The sequence below is a fragment of the Strix aluco genome, chromosome 1, assembly GCF_031877795.1.
Source record: "Strix aluco isolate bStrAlu1 chromosome 1, bStrAlu1.hap1, whole genome shotgun sequence".
NCBI lineage: Eukaryota > Metazoa > Chordata > Aves > Strigiformes > Strigidae > Strix > Strix aluco.
This window is the reverse complement of record NC_133931.1, coordinates 141,250,753-141,270,316: the sequence shown is the minus strand read 5'-3', so window position 1 is coordinate 141,270,316 and position 19,564 is coordinate 141,250,753. Positions and strand designations below refer to the sequence as shown.

At 37.6% G+C, this 19,564-nt stretch overlaps 1 protein-coding gene across 4 annotated transcripts in view; it reads right to left on the bottom strand.

Moving 5' to 3' along the window:
* Positions 1-18,324, bottom strand: part of TAX1BP1 (Tax1 binding protein 1) — a 65,790-nt gene extending 47,466 nt beyond the window's left edge. For all 4 annotated transcript variants that reach the window (XM_074838035.1, XM_074838054.1, XM_074838045.1 and 1 more), the window contains exons 1-2: positions 18,072-18,324; positions 14,828-15,022 (exon numbers count right to left, since the gene is read on the bottom strand). In XM_074838035.1, coding sequence (XP_074694136.1) covers positions 14,828-15,004 — 177 coding nt within the window. In that variant the 5' untranslated portion in view covers positions 15,005-15,022; positions 18,072-18,324. The remainder of the gene's footprint in view (positions 1-14,827; positions 15,023-18,071) is intronic.
* Between the last annotated feature and the right edge of the window lie 1,240 nt (positions 18,325-19,564).

Sequence of the window (19,564 nt, the reverse complement as noted above, 5' to 3'; positions counted from 1 at the left end):
ATGCTAATTCTCCCACACATACATGCTATGCCTGCACAGAAAAAAAAAAAAAATTGTATGAAAATCTAACTCAGATAAGTTAGTGCAGTGTTCCCACTAACTTCAATAAATATCTGCTTTCAGACTCTTCTAAAAGAGTGCAGTTCTGTATAATAAGAAACGCTATCCTCTGAAGAAACATATTCCAAGTAGCTTGAAATACATGCATCTAAACCTGAAACCCAAAGCAACTACTAAAGCAATGGATATTAATAACATAACGGTCAAGGAGAAGAAGAAATATATCTGTTTTATTCCACTGACAAAAATAAAATACCAAAAACCTTGTCAAAAGCTAGGTGTAGTATGATTTATCAATAACTGGGTATATTGTCCTGGAAAGAGGAAAGGGGACAAATTGTTTACTAATTTTTATCAGGTAAGACAGCATTTCAAGAGGAAGAGGGGAAAAAAAACACAAAAAAAAACCCCAAGAAAGATGAAGTTACCAATCATCATTTCTGTTAGTCCATTTGACAAGACTTCTAAACTTCAAGTTCATACCAAATCCTCCTATATAAAGGATACATTGCAATAGTGTATTTTAAAAGCACTAAGAACTGGGGTTTTTAAGAAGTTGTCAGTTTAAAAAAAAAAAAAAAAAAACATGTTTAGATAGGCAAATAGAACTGAAAGTAATTCAATTGCAACTATATATGTATACAGGCATACATTTCACATATGAAAATTAATAACTAGCATTAGTAAAAAAAAAAGTTCTGAAGGTATTACCCATAGATCTCCATTGCACTTCTTCACTTTGTATTATAAAGCGTGGGAAAAGCTAACGTTTGGAAAAAAATAACTGGCCTGAGATGACCAGACCTTTTTCATATTCTTAAAAAACAAGGATGAACAACAGCAAAATCAAATGAAATTGTTTTTTTGCTAACGACAGTCACTTCTTTAAGGCAACATTCTTTAGAGAGCAGCAGTGCAGACTCGTTGATGCATCCACTAGAATGGAATCACCTACTACATCTTAAACCTATTCTTAACCATAATTTTGAAGACTTCTATACCTTCTACCAAGGAGCTTTTAAAGATGTCAATGAAATGAGATTTCCTGGGGTTGTTATACCCTCACTGTTAAGTATCTCAGAAATAACAATGAAAGCTCTTCCAGTAACCTGAGGAGGGGGTAAAAGCAATTTTTCCTCAATAAAAGTTCAGGGGAAAAACATTTTGCAAATTTTTTACATTAGCCATGTCTCCAAATCCAACTCAAATGCTAATATCCCATTTTTGCTGAACCTGCTTCTACCTCAGAAAAGGGAAGCATGCTGTTACTTGCCGCCCTAAAATAAAGCAAGCAGACAGCTTTTTAAATATAGTTCTCAATGAATGAAAAGTCCCCAACTTGTTTTCATTTCAGAAGGGAAAGTGAATTACTATGTTCAGAACAAATACCGTATAGAACTGAAGTAATCTTTTCATCCTACTCATAGTTTTCAGTTCTGTTTAAAAAACCAAACTCACACACTGATTCTGATCCTATTTTCAGGAGTAAAATAAAATTCCTTCTGATAATTAACACTTTGGAAAACACAGAGAGAAAGAACAAAATCCAGTGACTATAAAACCAAAAGTGGCCCCTCTAGAAGATCAACTCAACTTCTGATTCAATTTTTCTAAGGGATTGTAGCATTTTAAAATTTTTTTTTGATATCACATGCTGATTTATAAATTTAATAATCTATTCTGAAAACAGAAGTTATTTTTATTAACACTTTACCCATAACAATAATCCACATAAGGATTTTTTTTTTAAGGCGATTTAAAATTTTAGTCATACTGATACAAGCTAAAAGAGTAATTAATTATGTACAGAACAAAGTAACTCTGTTTCTCAACAGGTGCCATATTTTCAAACGTGACTCTAATCTGTGGGCTACTGGTAAAGAGAGAACTGTGATACATCAAGAGCTAGTGGGAAACAGCTGGGGAAGTTTACCCCATACGTATTTTCTCCAGCAATTTCCCCTATTTCCTGTCACCCATCACCTGCTTCCCCTACCAAAGTTCCCCATCTTACACTCTTATGATCATGACAATCCATTTATTTCTTAATGGGGCACATGCAAGTTATCAGTAGGTGTGGACTATTCAACAGCTCTTTTCACTGCACAGGATTTCAGAAGAAGACTACGAAGTAGTCTTCCCTGCTAAAGGCTTCACACATCAAAACACAACAGTGCAGAGAAGGAAATACAAACAAATCTCATCTTCCTTACAGTTCCATACATTTAAAACAGGGAAGTTTATGGATTCTGCAGCAAAGCAGGTTAACTTAGTAACATTATTTATCGTCTTTCCTACTTAATGATGATTATCATTAATTTCCATAGGATTATTTCTTAGATAACAGAAACATAAAGCAAAATCAAAGTAATGATATGCTGAAAAGAAAAGAAAGATAAAATTTAGTAATGGATGGTTTAGGTCTAGGATTTAGATCTTTTAAGAAAAAATAATAATAATTAACAGGTTTTAATGAAACCTTCACTTTAGTACTTTATACCTTTTGACAATATTCTCTTTATTAAGCCTAGTATGTAGTACACAGTAGTTCAGAAATACAAAATGCTCCTACACAGTCATAACCTTCTCTACAGCAACAGATGATACTATCACAGCTATAAGACTATAAATAGACCTTGGATGGCTCAGCAATTATCTCAATGTGACCTCTGACAAAGATATTTCTTTCAGCTCAGAAGGAAAACCAATAGTTGCCTAAAAATAGGGTTAAAGAAATTTTAAGATTGCTTAAGGGAAATAAAAATTGACATAAACAAAAACTACTGGCAAAAGTGACGGAGGAAATCAACAAAAAGTGAAAATGATGACAAGGAAGACAGGAATACGTGTCAAAAGCCCCACTGTGATTTTATATGAAAAAAAACAAAACTAAACTAAACGCTGCAGCTCTGGAAGCAAAATGAACTGCATTCCCATCAGGCATATTAGCTTGGAAAAAATATTTTCATTTTAATGAAAGGAATCAGAAAAGCTAGACTGTTTCTCTGACTGCTGATCAAAGCAACAAAACTTAAGACAATTAATACAGGCTATCTTCCACTTTAGTCTCCAGAAGGAGAGAAGAGTCCTGATCACCCACAAAAACCTGTTTATTGTGAAGATAGTACCTGGACTACTACACTGACAGGAGAAAACTTGCTATTTAAGACAATCATCTTTGTAAGGGTTTTGTTGTTTGTTTGTTGTTGTTGTCGGTTTTTCTTCATTTAAAAGGCCATTACAGCAACTGGCCCATACAATTCTGCTTGGGACATACTGAAAAAGGACCAAAGCTTTTCTCGTAAACATAAGAATTTGTGCTTTGCGCATCTTCCTGGTAACAGTGAAGGATTCAAGAAATCAGATGATGATTCAACAGGTAGGTGTTGTTAAATACAGTTAGCATGGGGTATATAGTATCAATCAGTAGTGTACACTGAAGAAAAACAGAGAATATTTTTAAAAATAAGTGTATTTACTTATTGCATATGCAGTTTTAAGAAACTGCGTATTTCATTTACTTAAATGCCCCTCCCTGTGAAAGCTATAGAATTTGGAGGTAGCAGTACCTGAGAACAGAGTCCCCCTGGCCAGCATATTCCTTGATTTCATACTTTGAAAACTTAAAGGTAAGTTTTGTTAAGTTAAAAGCAGATACATTAATCCTAGTCTTTCCAGAAATATTTTCTCCATAGAACAATGTTCAAGTAGAAGATAAAGGTTACCCTGCCACCTCACAAAAGCTTTTGCAGCTGATGTTCAAGTTCTTGGGGTGATGTGGCTGCTTTAACCCCATTGTACTTGCACTGACAAAGCAGGAACTAATCTACTCTGTGAAAAAAAATCCAATCCTAAATCTATTTTGATTATTCATATTTCCAAGCTTAACTATACAGAAGTCTCCAGGGAAATCCCAGAGCAGTAACAGAGTAGAAGCAAAATTTCAAATGCAGACATTACGTTAGAACTGGAAATTAATAAGTGGAAGCAGAGAAATTCTCCAATATTTCAGAGGCACTCAACATGAAAACAGAAAGAAGCAGGGCCGCTTCAGTTTGTGTCCAGACTCTCTCCAGTACTCTGCTGGAACGTGAATGTACGTTAAAAAGTAAATGCAGATGCTATTTAAATGCTCCATAGAACTTCTATCACAAATTTGTGTCTATTATTCTTTCCTTTTTCACATCAAATTCTAGTTGCCTCAAAGTTTAAAACAAACAAAGCCCCAACAATTTAACAACAGTAGAAAATGGAAGTAAGTTGTTAAGTATTTAATTTACTAGCAGCATCTTGCAGTATTATTTCTATTAAAAAAATCAGAAAATGGAAAAATAACAACACTGGCACAACACATCAGAAACAAAGGCAGACAAAGTGCAAAGTCTTTTACTGTTATCAGAGAAAAATATTCAGGCCTGTAAGAAGAGTTTGACTATTTCAACTGCCAGAACAGCTGATATGACTAACAGTGAGCACCTGTATTCATGAAAACATTCCAGAAAAAACACAAACGCTTGTAAGAAAGATTCACAAATTTCATTTCTGTGTTGGAATTTTGGTAATAATGAAAAAAATAGTCATTGCAAAAAATTATATCCATTATAAAAATATATTTAAAATCAAGTCTTTGATTACATGGTTTCATTTGTTTCCTTCATTTACTAACCAAGTTCTAAAAATTTATGATCTAACTACTCAAGCCACAAGCATATTTATTTCTATTAGTAGTTACAACATAAAAGCTGATAAACCACTATAAATTAGGGGAAACATGGGGAAATCCATATTTAATTCCTGTTTAGGCCTCATGTGAAGTTACAGTCCTATCTTGCAACGAAGAATATATTCTGATGTACTAAAATGTGAAGCCAAACTTAAAAAAAAAAAAAACACCACTTTAATTAGAATGAACCCAGATATAAATAGTTTTAGAATATGCTTTTTCCTTGATACTGTTAACTGGAAGAGCATTTGACTCAAAAAAAAGTAATAAAAAATTAGAAAAACACTTTCAAAATGAAAGCAACTCAAGTGAAACAGTATCTGGATCAAAACAGCTACAGTCTTTGTTGTACAAAAGCTCAGCTGGAATTCCTCTAATGAAAATAACCTCACATACCAATTAAAAAAAAAAAAAAAAACCCACACCAAACAAAAAGTATTGTCAACTACTAACATAAAACCAAGCTGCAATCAAAGTGCTAAAGCTGAAACAAATGCACACCAGTACTTTCTTGCCATCAGAAATCTTAAATAAATGAGAAATTTCAATGGGACATGCTGTGAAACTTTCTGCAAGCCAGGAGGAGTAGTTTACTAGTCTAATTTAAAAACTTGGCACAGGTAATGGCAGACATTACAATATCCACATTCATGCACACAAACATTACAAATTACACAAGAATTTCAACACAAAACCTGAAGTTCAGAGGAGGAAAAAGGCAAATGATCTGTCAAACTATACACAAGATTTGTAAACTCTGAACTCAAGTTCATCATCTGATGCACTGACTGGCTGTGTCAATACCATTACTTTTCAATGAATTCCTTGAAAACTCTGAAAACATGTTGCCCAGAGTTTAAAAACTCCAAAAATACTAACATCCTTATTTCTTAGACAAAAGAGCACGTAAGACTTAGATGATACAACTCCCCTAAACAGAAAAAAACCCCAACATGTTAGAATTAAAGCCTCTGAGAACCTGGTATTTGACACAATCTTCTATCTTCTTCATTTTGCTACATTTAATGCTCACAAACTCCACTCAGAAATCCATTTATTAATTAGAAAGCTGTGCACAAATTCCAACACTCATTCTTTTCAGATGTTAAATCACCAGAATAACCCAGAAATCAAATCCTACTTTCACCTTCTCAACCCATGTTTTTAAACCAAAAACATGACTAAACATCATGTCTGCTACAAAAACATCACATCCAGATTATGTTATTATGTACAAACAATGTATTACTCAAACAAACCTCACTGTATTTAATTCTCCCTCCGTAAAATGGAAAGCTTTAGTAAGCCATTACAGAGTAATCCATTCACTGAATTCCTATGTCCTACTTCAGAGGAAAAAGGCTTATTTCAATTCAGGATATCATAAACTACTTTTTAGTCATATAAACCAACAGTGTAGTCCCAGTGAAAATGTGGGAGTCTGGTAAAGGTTAAGATGTCTAACACCAAGTACTCTGCAATTTGGCTGGGCAAGTACAGACAACTCAACTGTCCACAATACTCATACCAGACAGGTTTTCCTTCTACTAATAAATAGGCATGTAGTCATCATGAAAGTTTTTTCTTCTTCCATGTTGCCCCACACATACAAGCCCCTCTCTTACTGAAATGCCACACAGTGCAATTAGCTTCCCCATATTTACATTTTACCCACAGTAAGTTTCCACAAAATAGCTAGAGGAAAATCACCTGACTAGAAAAATAAATGGGGGGGGGCACAAATTTGTGTGCCTGTCTGTATGCCAATAATGACTTACCAAATATATTACTGAGGAAAAATAATAACCATTTTATTTCACTGCATCTCCTTAACTCTCATCTGATTCATCTTACAAGGAATGTAAGCTTTTCTAAGAAGAAAGCTCTGCCTTACAATGGCACTTTGCAGCATAAAAACTATTTCAAACTTCATTTTCAATTTCTTGAGTTTCAGATGAATTTGAAAAATAAACACTTCTCTGTTTTTCTACTTTGTTCAATTTCTTTCCTTTTATAATGCCTTGGTAAAGTCAGTTACCTCAATCTTGAGAGTGCTTTGAAGAAACATCACTGTAAGGGAAGCTCACTTGGCATTTTCTTCCCTGGCCTCAGAAAGCTGTTATGCAACTGTAAGAACAGCAGCATTCATTCTGCTGCATTAAGAGTGTCTTACCTATCTATACAACACCAGCAAACCAAAGAAGCAAACCCAGCAAACACTTGTTTAGCTGAACCAACTCTGGCATAACAAATGAGCCCTTGCTGTAAACACCTAATATGACCCAATTTAAAGAAAAAAAGGAAAAAACCACCAAACCACCCAACAAACCAAAACACAAAAACAAAAGCCACACTACAACCCAAACCACAAAACTCTTCAGAGTAAAAATTACGTCCTTTTTGTAATTCAAAAGGTAAATTACATAGTTTAGAAAGTAATTTGGCAAAGTACTGTAAGTACTGCAAGAAGATAATAAACTAAAAGATGCGAAATTACAGTGAGTAGATAAGGCTTTGGGCATACGTTACAATTATTACTGACAACAGTAAGTCAGCAGCCTTTACATATTTCACATGGTAAGAAACAGTTATTTTGACCCAGAACACAGGTGTCTAAGCAAAATAAAAAAAATTGGGCCCAGTATCCTAGGAAGTGATTTCTCCACAGCAGCCTTGGTTTGTGCCATAACCTTGAGTTCAAGTAACATTACTTGAAAGTCACAGTAGTTCTAGTGCTACTGTAGCCTCTAACAGCCTACAACAGGCAGCTACAGGTGACGAGTTCTTCTAAACCAATTAACAGATGGAAAAGTTAAAACATCTGGTGGCAGTGAAGCTCATATCAGGCAAAATTACTGATAGTTTACTGCTAACACTGACATACCACTGATGTGATATACTTTTGAACACATGAATCATCACCAAATAATGATACTAGATGCCAATTCTGAAAGAATCAAACTTTACAAAAAATTTCAGAACAGACATGAGGAAAAATACTTATTAAAGTATTAAATACACTTCAGTAACCTTAAGGCATAGACATTTCTAAATAAGTAAACAACCTTGGGTTTTTTAGTGTCTGTGATCACCTTATACCACGTGCATCTTTGACTTACCTCAGCCCAAGCCATTTAAGACTTCACTTCAGACATGACCTTGCTACTCACACCGAGATAAAAATTTGTTATACAGCAGAAGCCCTAAAGCTGAAACATTTCTGGAGTAGAAGATGGCTGCAAGGTACTCTAGACTCTTTATGAAAGGCTGTAATCTTAAGATGTTTCCTAATGCCCAGACATGAAGTCCATCTCTGCTGAATGTTACGAACACATACAATCTTTTAACTTGGGCTATTGAGAACATATGGTATTTGTTGCAATATCAGGATCCTAACCTATCATCATCGTCATAGCTCAGAGGAATATGCCAAAATGACATTGACAGAGTGCCTAGACCATAGGATCAACTTTCTCTCTTACTAGGTATAAATCAAAATAAATATAGAAACAATACGAAGTCTCTAAAAGAAAACTTGTTACACATGTAAATGACTGTCCAAGGAAATGTTATGACAGATCGAAGAGTAACAAACTTACTGTTTACTTTAAGAAAAAAGCATGAAAATGTATTTAAAAAGGGTGGGACCTAAGTGAAATATTCATTTACTATCACATTTCATGAGAACTATAAATTAGCACAATCTTTTACTTCAAAATTGTTACCAGCTACTGACTACTTTGTTATGCCAATTCTGTCTCTGACTACACAAACCCTAATGTAGCAAATATTTTTAGAAAATTAATGACACTTGGAATTAAATGTCAAAATTTCTTGTCACATGTAACACGTAAACCCAGATTATCCTTCTCTTCATCTAGTATAGAAACAGTGAACAATATTGCCATAGACTTTTTTTTTTTTAAAGAAAAATATTCTCTCAGTTCTTTACAACATGTCATTCCAAAGAAGGTAAAGCAGAAACCAACAGAATCATCCTAATTCATGGATGTATCAATTCTGAAAACATTCTGCACTCCAATAATTCTATTCCTAACTAGTTTAACAGGACATACTGTTCACTACACATTCCTGCATCTATCATGCCCTGCTTTGCAGTGATGATTCCATGCCAGAAAACATGTACCTCTATATGCATGTGGTCAATAACACATCCAGCTGTTGCCTATACTTCATAACATGATCTGTATATACAGAAGTAATTGGTGTCTTTAAAACAATAAATAAATAAAAATCAATCTACAACAAAACCAGGACATTGAAATGACTCACACAAGTTGTACTGTTATTTGCAGTCCAAAGGAGACCAAATAACCCAGAGCACTATAAAAAAATAATAGATATATTGCCTCAATAAAACATAACCACCAAGCTATTTCTTAGGTGTCCATCAAATCCACTGTTAAATTCTGTTATAGAAGTTTTTGACCACAGATATGTTAATTCTGAGGTTTGCTATAAATCAGTACATTGAAAAGAGAGCAATGAAGCTGCATGTAAATACAGGTACTGCACTGTGTGACCCCCTAAATACTGAGTTGTCTCTCAGAACAAGCAGGTACTTCTTGTGTTCAAACAAGTTACTAAGATCTTCCCAGTCCTGGTTATTCAGTTCTTCCATATGTTAAGTTACCAGAACATCAGATCATCATTTTTAAGTTGCGGATATTAAAAATGTGGACATTAAGAAATAAAAGATTTCCTTTTCTTCTCTAGAAGCACGTTGAGGCAGTCAATACCAAAGCATGTCTATAACTTAAGTCAACATCCTACAAGAATGGTAATGTAGATTGCTTAGAAAAATATACCAACTAGAACTGAGGAACAGAAAAGTTTTGATGGAATAATTAATTAATGACACAGCAAGACCAAATCCATTAGCCTAACATATGTAAGATGACCTGCTGATATCGCAGGTCTTCCCAGCACGCTGGCCTCAGCAAAATTAAATCTTCAGAAACCCAGAAAGTATTATGATACACCCCACAAACACCCACACCTTTAATGCTACTCTCTTGAAGCAATATCTTTTATTATGCCCATAACACTTTTTCCTTGTGCCTTTGAGATATACAGTAAACCTGCCTCCCTTGTATACTGAACATCTGTCAGTCCTATTTGCACACATAGGCCCTAGACAGAGGGATAAGCTCTGCTTCCTAAAAGCCAAGCAAGTCTTCCAAACAATTCTGAAAATCTGGACATTATGCATTAATAATGCAAAAAATATCACACGGCCATACAATTATTTCACTTTATTGTGAAATAAAGTCACAAGATGCAGACTTCCCCCAGACAAACATTTTTGCAACCAGATGTAGTACACATATTAATTATTTTTCCTCATTTCAAAGGTTTAGACTTGGATTACTCTAAGGGCATCTCCAGATTTTGATTAATCAGAGACAAACAGAGAAGAATAAAGAAGGGACACTGGTCTTGGATCATTCTGGGAGCACAGACCTCCTATGAAATCAATCAAGAATGATAAGCCTTCTCCCCTTTGACTCCACACTAAGAACCAGCAGGTTCTTCTGCAAAGAAAGCCTCACTAGTGGGAAAGCTGATCTCAAATTCTGGTTCCCATAAAACTACATTAAGAGGGACTTGGGCTCAGGATGTCCATGCCAAGTACTAGACTAGTACTTATCTGTAAAGCTGCCTTTTTTTTTTCCCTGTAACAAACAAGGACATAACTGATCAAGACCTTTTGGCACTTGATTACCAATTACCCTCCAGAATGTCACAAAAGCAAAAAAAAAAAAGCACCAATGAAAGACAACAGATTTGAAGACTAAGTTAAAACCTGGTTTTAAGCCTCCTGCAAAGGGCAAGGAGGAAAAAGAAAGATGAATATATGCAAAAAGAATACAAATGCTGCATATTCAGAACTTGTGCTGTGAAGGGTAACATCATTTTCGTTATTGTACATCCCATCCCATCCCTCCAAGTTTTTGCCAAAGGTCCAATCCCAAAAGTAGTGTACACCTTTAGATACACCTAGTTTGTAAGAAAACTGGTATATCTGAAATAATTCTCCTATATGCAACATTACCCTTTCAGTTTATGAACACTGGGTTTGCTTTTTTCTATACAATAGAAAATTACTTTCGTGGAAACAGTTTTAAACCTCCTACCACCACCACCACCACCAAGTGCCTTACACTCAGCATCACAAAAGTTGAACATTTAGCAACTTCAATCACACTGGGAACAACAAAAACACATTTCATCTACAGCATATGCAAAGAAGTCGGAAAAACCTGTTAAGTTTTAGAAGAATTATTTATTCAGAGAACTGATATATAATCGACAATAAATTGCCGATTTATTTAGTTGGTTTTCATACTGCTGTATGCCACAAATCCCTAGCTCATGTCTGTAGCTCTAGACCTGTTCTACCTCCCAACGAGACCTTTTTGATGCCTCTGATGGAGAACAGGAAAGCAGTACTTTATCTTGCCTTGAATCCTTATTTTAAGTTGCTTTGTAAAATATCCGTGAGAAGGTAATAAACAACTGCTGTGGTATCTTTCACTGAAGCCATTATCTTTTCAGTACACAATAGAAGCCAATACTCAGTGATGAAAGTGGAATACTCAGTAGACACAGAAAACTGGAAACATTTGTAGAGAGGGGGGAAACACTCACAAGCATTAAATCTAGCAAGTGAAAAAGAATGCATACCAGGTGGAAAAGACTGATATAATGAAGAGCAAAATGAAGTACTGGAATAAATACATAAATTAATAAACAACCACAATAAGACACATAAAAAGAAACTCTTATAAGTAATTTATGGCTCCTACCAAGGATTCCATTTCTAGCAACACTTTTTCACGTAAGCTGCACAACACTAATGGCAACTACAACAATCACAAATGCAAATATACATGGAATGAAATGAGACTATTAGACATGTAGTATATACTATGGAAACACTGAAAAACCTCACAAGCTAGAAATTAAGTCAGTATATTGCTTCTGGAACTATCAGCTCCATTTCCATTTAAAAGAGGAAACAAAGTGACAAACCAAACCCTTAAAACCTGTTCTTCAGAACAGAACTTTTTAAAAGATTTGAAAAAGAAGCTTCAATTATCATTCCACATTAGGCAGCCATGCCAATAAAGTAGGTGTAGCCCTTCTCCCACACACCTTCCTAGTCCACTTGTTCCTATCACAGTGATGCCAGCACAGTTGCCCATTGCTTCACACAGTGATCAAGTTGAACCAAACCAGTTGTGAAATAAGGTGGTAAAAGCTAGGGGAGGAGGAGCCATATTTTTCTGGCAGATCATTTCCCTGATCCATTTCACTGTACAGCTGCACAAACAGCTGGACTAGCAAAACAAACAGGATAATATAAAGATACAAATAACCAGTAGCTACTCAAGACATCATTGCTGCTGCAGAAATGTACTTGGACTTGCAACCTAAATGAAAACCACTCACTTAAAAAGGTACCTATAGATTTTTTTCAGTTCAGTAAAAAAAAAAACCTCTTAGCTAACCAGTTGAGCAAACACAGGACAGAATACAGCTGAAGGCACTGCTCCCTAAAATGGAACAAAAGTCAACATTAGAACCAAAAACAATGTTCACAGGAGGGAAAAAAAAAAAACCACAAACACCCACAGAAAAAAAATCTTATTCCATACTTATTTGCTATACTAATATGAAATTATCACTAGGTTTTTTTGGCAGGGATGGGGGGGGCAGGGTGTTTGTTTCTAAACTAAGTGCCTCTGGCCAGTATTCACTATTACAACACTAGTAACTTTCTGTGCAATTCCAGGCAAAGGTTAAATGATACCAGCTTAAACAGGTTTGTTTTCTAAGCAATTTATTCACCTCAGAAAGACAAGGTGGACTTCTCACGCTACATGAACAGTCAATGAACTGATCTTTTGAGTTTTCTCACAGAAGGCTCGCTTTCCCTGCATACTAGGCCAATACAGAAGGCCATTAATTATCGTTCTCGTAAGTCAAGATTTGTTTTTTAAATGCTGAAAATCACTTTACTAAACATGCATCACATCCTTCTTACATGTTTTAGAAAGGTAATTGATAAAACCCCTGCCTGTTTCATCAGTTTTCAAACCACCTCCAGGTGTTGATTGTCCAGGAACAATCAGTTCTCTAGAAGTCACTCATTTTACACTCAGATCACAGTACAGTACAACTTTTGTCTATTATCTATCCCAAGATGGCTACATTTTCACAATTTATTTTACTGTAAACATTACTCATACAGACACATATTTGTAGACACACAGTTGGACAGCTGGCTCCATTTAACTCACTGTACCATAACTATACTAAGACAGTATATTCATAACACTTACTCAGTATAAGCTGACAGTCAGAAAGAAGAAAGCTATTTTCATCCTTTTCCCCACTCGCAATGCTTCCTTCCCTTGTATGAGAATTAGGTGAACTGGAAATTCAGTTAGGGAATTCCATTTTAAAAAATCCAGTCCCAAAATGTTGGTCTTGACCTCAATCAGTTCCCTGATTTGATTAATCACACAAGAACTTGTTTCACATAAAGGAGACGAAGTACATGAAATAAGCCACCCTGCATAAAAGATGGTTTTTTCAGCAGTAGTACTACCTTATACCAGCTTTATGTGTTCCTCAAATGACTGCCAAAGCTGTATTACCTGCTACTGCTAAAGCAGAAAACTCATACCTCAGTATTTTACAAAATCTATCATCACAGTCAAGATTAAATCAAAGATACCTGTACACTCTACACAGCATTTCACGTAGGCACTGAAAAACTGTTTCATGCTTTTTTATTTTCCTAATTAGTATTTTTAGGGTCCTGTCTGATTGCCTCCCTCCCGTAGATCAACAGACAAAGCCACAACATTCACTTCTCAAGTTACATTTAAATAATTTCAAAATTCTTATGTGTAATATGAACAGCACCCTCTTTAAAGTTTTGTTATTTTTTAGAAGTTTCATTAATGCCATTAACTAAACATTCAAGTGTGCTAAAGTTACACTATTTGTCGAAACTTTGCATATAATCAAGATATATATACACACACATATTTTTAAAAACTTCCCACCAGAGAAATGTGCCTCTTCATACATCAATGCCTCCCTTGCACAATTCAGTGACTGTACAGGCATTGCATATAGCATTAAAAATGCTTCTGCTTTGTTATAGAGCACAGTACTTCTATTTTGCAGGAGAGTAATTTATCTTGAATAAAGACTAACAATCCATCGGTGATCTGCAGATTACAACGAAGTCAAGCATTTACATTCTTAAACAGTGGACAGTTCTAAGGGAAAGGTCCTCCAGTACCAAGATAGTCTGTTACCCTTACCCTTCCCCACTGCCAAAGCACTACTTCTTTAAAGCTGGAAGCAAAACTATTAACCATTCAAGTAAATTTAAGCATCACCTACTAGGAGCTATCCCGACAAAGAAACATAGATCAAGGTTTTAAATAGAAGCAGATATAAGAATTCATCAATTTCTAATACCATAAATGAAACTTTATTAACCTTTAAAAATAGCTCCAAATAACTTAGATGTGGTCTCACACCTCCTTTTTTCAAAGGTCTGGTTTGAATAAATTTTAGTGATCTATACTGCTCAGCCTGTTCTAGCAACAAAAATGAGTCAGGGAAGTGGGTCAGGATATCTCCAGCTTAGTTTTTATTCTTTCCACACACATTTCACACTTACTATGGCTCACACTCCTCATATAGTCCTGTTCACAATGTCACTCTGTGCCCACGCATCTCTTCTCAAATCATCTTCACAACACTACCACATCACACCTTTCCTTTACTCCATCAGACTTAAAGCGTACTCATTCCTCTAGTTTTGATCTCCAGTTTGATCTTTGTTACAAAACTCACACTCTAATAGCAGGAACCAATACATTACTTAAGTTTATGACAGAGCTTTTACTGCAGTTGTAATTTAATTTTTTTTTAATTGGTAAGAGAGAAGACAGCAAACATTTGAGAAACAGCAATAGAACAAGCTTTACTTACCTTGAAAATGCCAACCCAGTCTTTCTGATGAGGATGGATAAACTGGGTCAGAGTGTAGTGACATTCAAGGTGTGTGTTTGGAAGGTAACTTTTTGCCACATTTTGAAATATCACATGTGCAAAATTGGAAGTCTGCAAAGTGTTAGCCGAAGACGGAACTTCTTGAAAGGACGACATGATTGATCTGTAACAAAACTGTAGAAGTTGATACTTTAATATAGTGGAAAAACGAGTTAAGTTACAAAAATTAATCTATTTGAAATATACAAGACAGAGAAACCTAACAATTAGTTCCTCTCTTCTGAAAACAGATAGCTACAGACCAAGACCACCAAAGTGCACTGCCTCAGTGGCACTCCAAAACAATCACCTCTCAGAATAAAAGGGCAGCCATTTCAGCAATGACATCAAGATGGAGAGAAAGCACTGTTTAGCTGAATGCCCCCAGTATTTTATCTCAGATACAGTGGCAGAAAGTGGGAAATAAAAGCGGTGGTGTGAAAACAAAGCATGGTTCTAACTTGATGAAATATTCTTAATGGTCGTGGATGTCACAGGGAAGGAAAAACAAAGCTCCATAGTTCCCCACTTTAAACTTTTCTCAGAATTTGTACTGCTCAGTGCTTTTCACAGCATTTTTATACATGAAGTTTTTCTTTCCCTCTTAGTAAAAGTAACAAAGTTCCATTTTAAGACATTTTTAAAAAACAAGAAAGTTTATCTAAACAGGATGGTTTTGCCTGGGGTTGTTTGGGGTTTTTTGCTGCTTCTTCAAAAGAGTTCTCTTGCCTCAGTTCAGCAGTCTGTGAGCACCTTTTACTGTTCTCACCATAACACATATGCTCCCAGCCCTGTGTGTTTAGCTTCATTACCATCAACAATGGACTTCACCAATAGCTGGAACATTTTAGGTATGCATGCAGTTTGAGGGATTAACACTACTCAGTTGGACTGCAAAAGCTTTTAATCATGCTTTCCATTCATCACCTCATTCAGGACACAGAGTGCTAAAAACTACAGCAATGCATGATGCTTCACAAGCAGAACAAGAATGTCCCTTCCTCAGATTCTGCATCATCAGCCAAAAATGTAAGATAGGCAACTGAAAAACTTCAAGTGTTTGATTTCAACATACTATCAAAAGTTTGTCAAAAAATTTGATATTATGAGGATTGGAGCCTTATATATCTAACACATTTCTAGAAAGATGAGCCATCCTATTTTTGTAATTGCTATTAGAAGTAATTTTATACTGACCAAGCACATTCACATCTTGAATGAGGTAACTGCCAATATAATGTACGTAATGGCATAACATATTACTTTTATTGAAGATGCGTGCAGAAACCAGTTCCAAAAAGGGATGGGCCACTGCAAGTCTCAAGCAGTCCAAAGATCAAAGGCTGCCTGTGTATTTCCTATAGCCTTTTAAAATTTCTTTTCGCCAGGTAAAAATTAAGTAGCAAAGAGCTCATGTTTTCTGAAATGTGCTCTGAAGTAAACAGGTATTCGTAATTCAAAACAAGGAAGAGGTAAACAGGGATTAGTTTAGGTTTAAGCCCTCAACGTTTTAAGCTTATTACTGCCCAATTCTGCGTAACACATGAAGTTCATACGGGTAGCCACGACATTACTTTGATACACCAGATGTTAAGTAAAAAGCTGTTTTGTACCCTGAACAACATAAGTAGTAAGACAAGATGCCAAGCTTGTGAAGAATAACAGATATAAAGGACAAAACCAGGAACTTACACAAGCAAGAAATTGAGTAAAGATCGAAAGACAGCTTTTGAGAGACAACAGGGTACACATAAATCCTATGTTATCTAGCTTCAGAGTCCAGAAGAGCATAGGAAATTTTATGGCATAATAAAACCCTGAAAACTCCCACACCTCTCAAAACAAGATGATTACATACAGGACATCTCTCAAATTCACTCTTAACTATAAATGGTGTGAAGCAGCAGTTTCTACAATTCTAAAAGAAACAGAATAGCCTTAATCTTTGAAGTGCAATGAATTCACTCATTTTTAGTAATTCAGTAAAAGTGTAAGCCAAAACGTCTTGCTTTTATGGTGACAATACCTGAAGCCAAATAACATTGACATGAATCAGACTGTTCAAGCTTTCATTACCCATGATAAGTACAAAAACAGTAAACAGCATTAATAACAAAACCAATTGAATTTAACTTCTTTTAAAATAGGTCTATTTTAAAAATTACATAGTTTATTCTAAGCACAAAAAAAAAAAAGAACACCACCAAAAAAAAAAAAAACCCAAAAAACACCAGGCACCAAAAAAACCCCCCAACCTTTCATTTCTGCACACTGGTTGCTAGCTACCACAGTCAAGTACTAGCCTTAGTGAAATCAGTAAAGGGAGGCTGGTTTTCAAGCCCAAAGCAGAACTATTCACAAATCCGAACTTGTACAGACCAGCAGAATCATTTGGGATTACTGTTCTCCAGCAGGAAAATCCCCGGCGCTTAGGTGAAGCTGAGATCTACTTACAGTTCAAGGATAGTTTAGGGGATGCTGGCTGCTTGCTTACTTAGCTCACAGCTATCGCTTGGGAAACAGGAGAGGAGGAGGAGGAGAAGGAAGAGCTACGCTTACGCTTCATTACTGACATGACAAGCGATTCCCTCGGGGAGGCTGAGCGACGTATTTGGTTTTACGCACCGAAAAGGACGGAGGGAGGAAAAGCTCGTCGGGCAGGAAAAACACGAGCAGGACGAGCCGCACCGCCCCAGCCAGCTCCTCCCGGAGCCCTCCAGCTGCGGTCCCGGCGGGACGGGACTGGACTGGGCGCAGCCCACACCCGGCCCCTACCCGCCCTGCCCTCCCCCGGCTCCGCGGGGCCGGCCTGCGCCTCACCGCCTCCCGCCCCGCCCCTGCCCCGTCAGCGGCTGCCGCGGCCTCACCTGCCCGCCGCCGATCACCTTTGCCCCGGGCCTTCACAACGCGCTGGCCGCTGCGGCGGGGGAGGAGAGGGGAGGGGAGAGAGCCCCGCCGCCTCCCACAGCACGGCCGACCCGGCCCCGCGCCCCCAGCAACGCCCGCTTCTGCCCTCCCGACTACGACCGGCCCAAGCAGCTGGGGGGGGGGGAGTTCCCAGTTGCGCAGGACTGAGGCCCGCGGCCTAACGGCCCCACCCGCCCCAGTGGCTGCCGGAGGCCGGCAGGGAAGAGGGTGTCAGACCTGCCCGTCCCCCCCAGTCCAGCCCAGGAGGGCCCCTTACCTAGACAGACGCGGAGGGCGCCGCGGACATCAACATGGGGCCTCCGCCATCAGCGCCTGTCAGCCCCGCCCGCCCGCGTCACTTCCAGCCCCGGCTCTGCCCCCACGGGGGCGGGCCGCCGCCGGGGAACGAGCCGGAGCCGGAGCCGGAGCTGGAGCCGGGGCCGCCCCGGGCCGCCTGAGCCCCCTCAGGCCTCCGCGCCCTCCGCGCCCTCCGGCAGGCACGCGGCTTGAGCGGGGTGCGAGGGCCCGGGCAGGGCCGGGCCGTGTTCCCAGCGTGTGGAGAGCCGCGTAGCTGCTACCTCCAGCAAGTGCACCTGCCCCCCCCCCCCCCCCCATCATAGCGCCCTCCCTTCATCTGCGTTATTACAACGTTACCTCTGTCATACTCACATACCCTAGTTTAATCATCTCCTCCTCGGTCCCACTTCCAAAACACAGGCGTGCTTACACCTCGTAAATCGCCACCATTAATCTCCCACCTTTTGCAGATCTTCCCAAGCCGACGGAGGGGTGAAATAAGAGTGACCATAAATGCTTACATGTAGTTCTCCTGCTTGCATACATTGGTGGGTCTCTGTGAAAGTACATTACCTCATAAATACACTGATTCTACTTGATTTTCACCCAATGTTGAGCCACAGATCACTTAACAGAGTAATGGGGCTGAGTAACAACGAACAGCGATGAGTAATGGTCACTGGTATGCAGCACTTCCAGTATGCCCAATGTTGGTTGCTACCACAAACTCTCTTCAAGATCACCTTTACCTCTTTGTAACTACTGTTTCTTATATGTTTTCATGTGTATTCTCAACAAACGGGTTATGTGGAGAGATGTAATATTATTGTTAGAATTCGTATTATATTATAGAATATTATCAAATGCATTGTTAGAATTACTGACTTAGGTTTTTGACAAGTCCACCAGCTCTTTCGTGGTCAGTCCTAACAGAAATAAAACTAAGCTGGAGCATAGAAACCATCCTTTTAAGTAAATAAGGTTATTCATTGTACGTGTTTCTGGTTTGTGCTTCTTGTTTCTGAAAACAGTCATGTCTTCAGGTGTATCACAGGTTATTAAGCAATCCTTTGATTTGTATACACAATTAATAATTTCTTATATCATCCATATGTTCCTTTGTCCCTGGAAAGCAATGAATTCCCTGCATTGTACTAGCAGATCATTTTAGAAGACACAAGAAGTGTATGTGCAGCACTCTCTCCTTTTAAGACCAAATCAATTTTTGTAGTGGAAAATGAAACTAGTACGTTAATCAGAAAAGCAATAAATATTTCTAAGGAGGTGAGGAGAGCTATTTCTTCTTATCTATATCCTCCATTTCTTCTATTTGCTGCTCTTTGCTCTGTATGACCTGATAAAGGGCTAAGAGTCACAAGACACTGTTCTCACGTGGGCTGGGACTTGGAAAGAACTTGGGGTTTACGATTACTAGCTGGGGAGTATCAATCTTGGTGAGACTAAGTAGTTTTG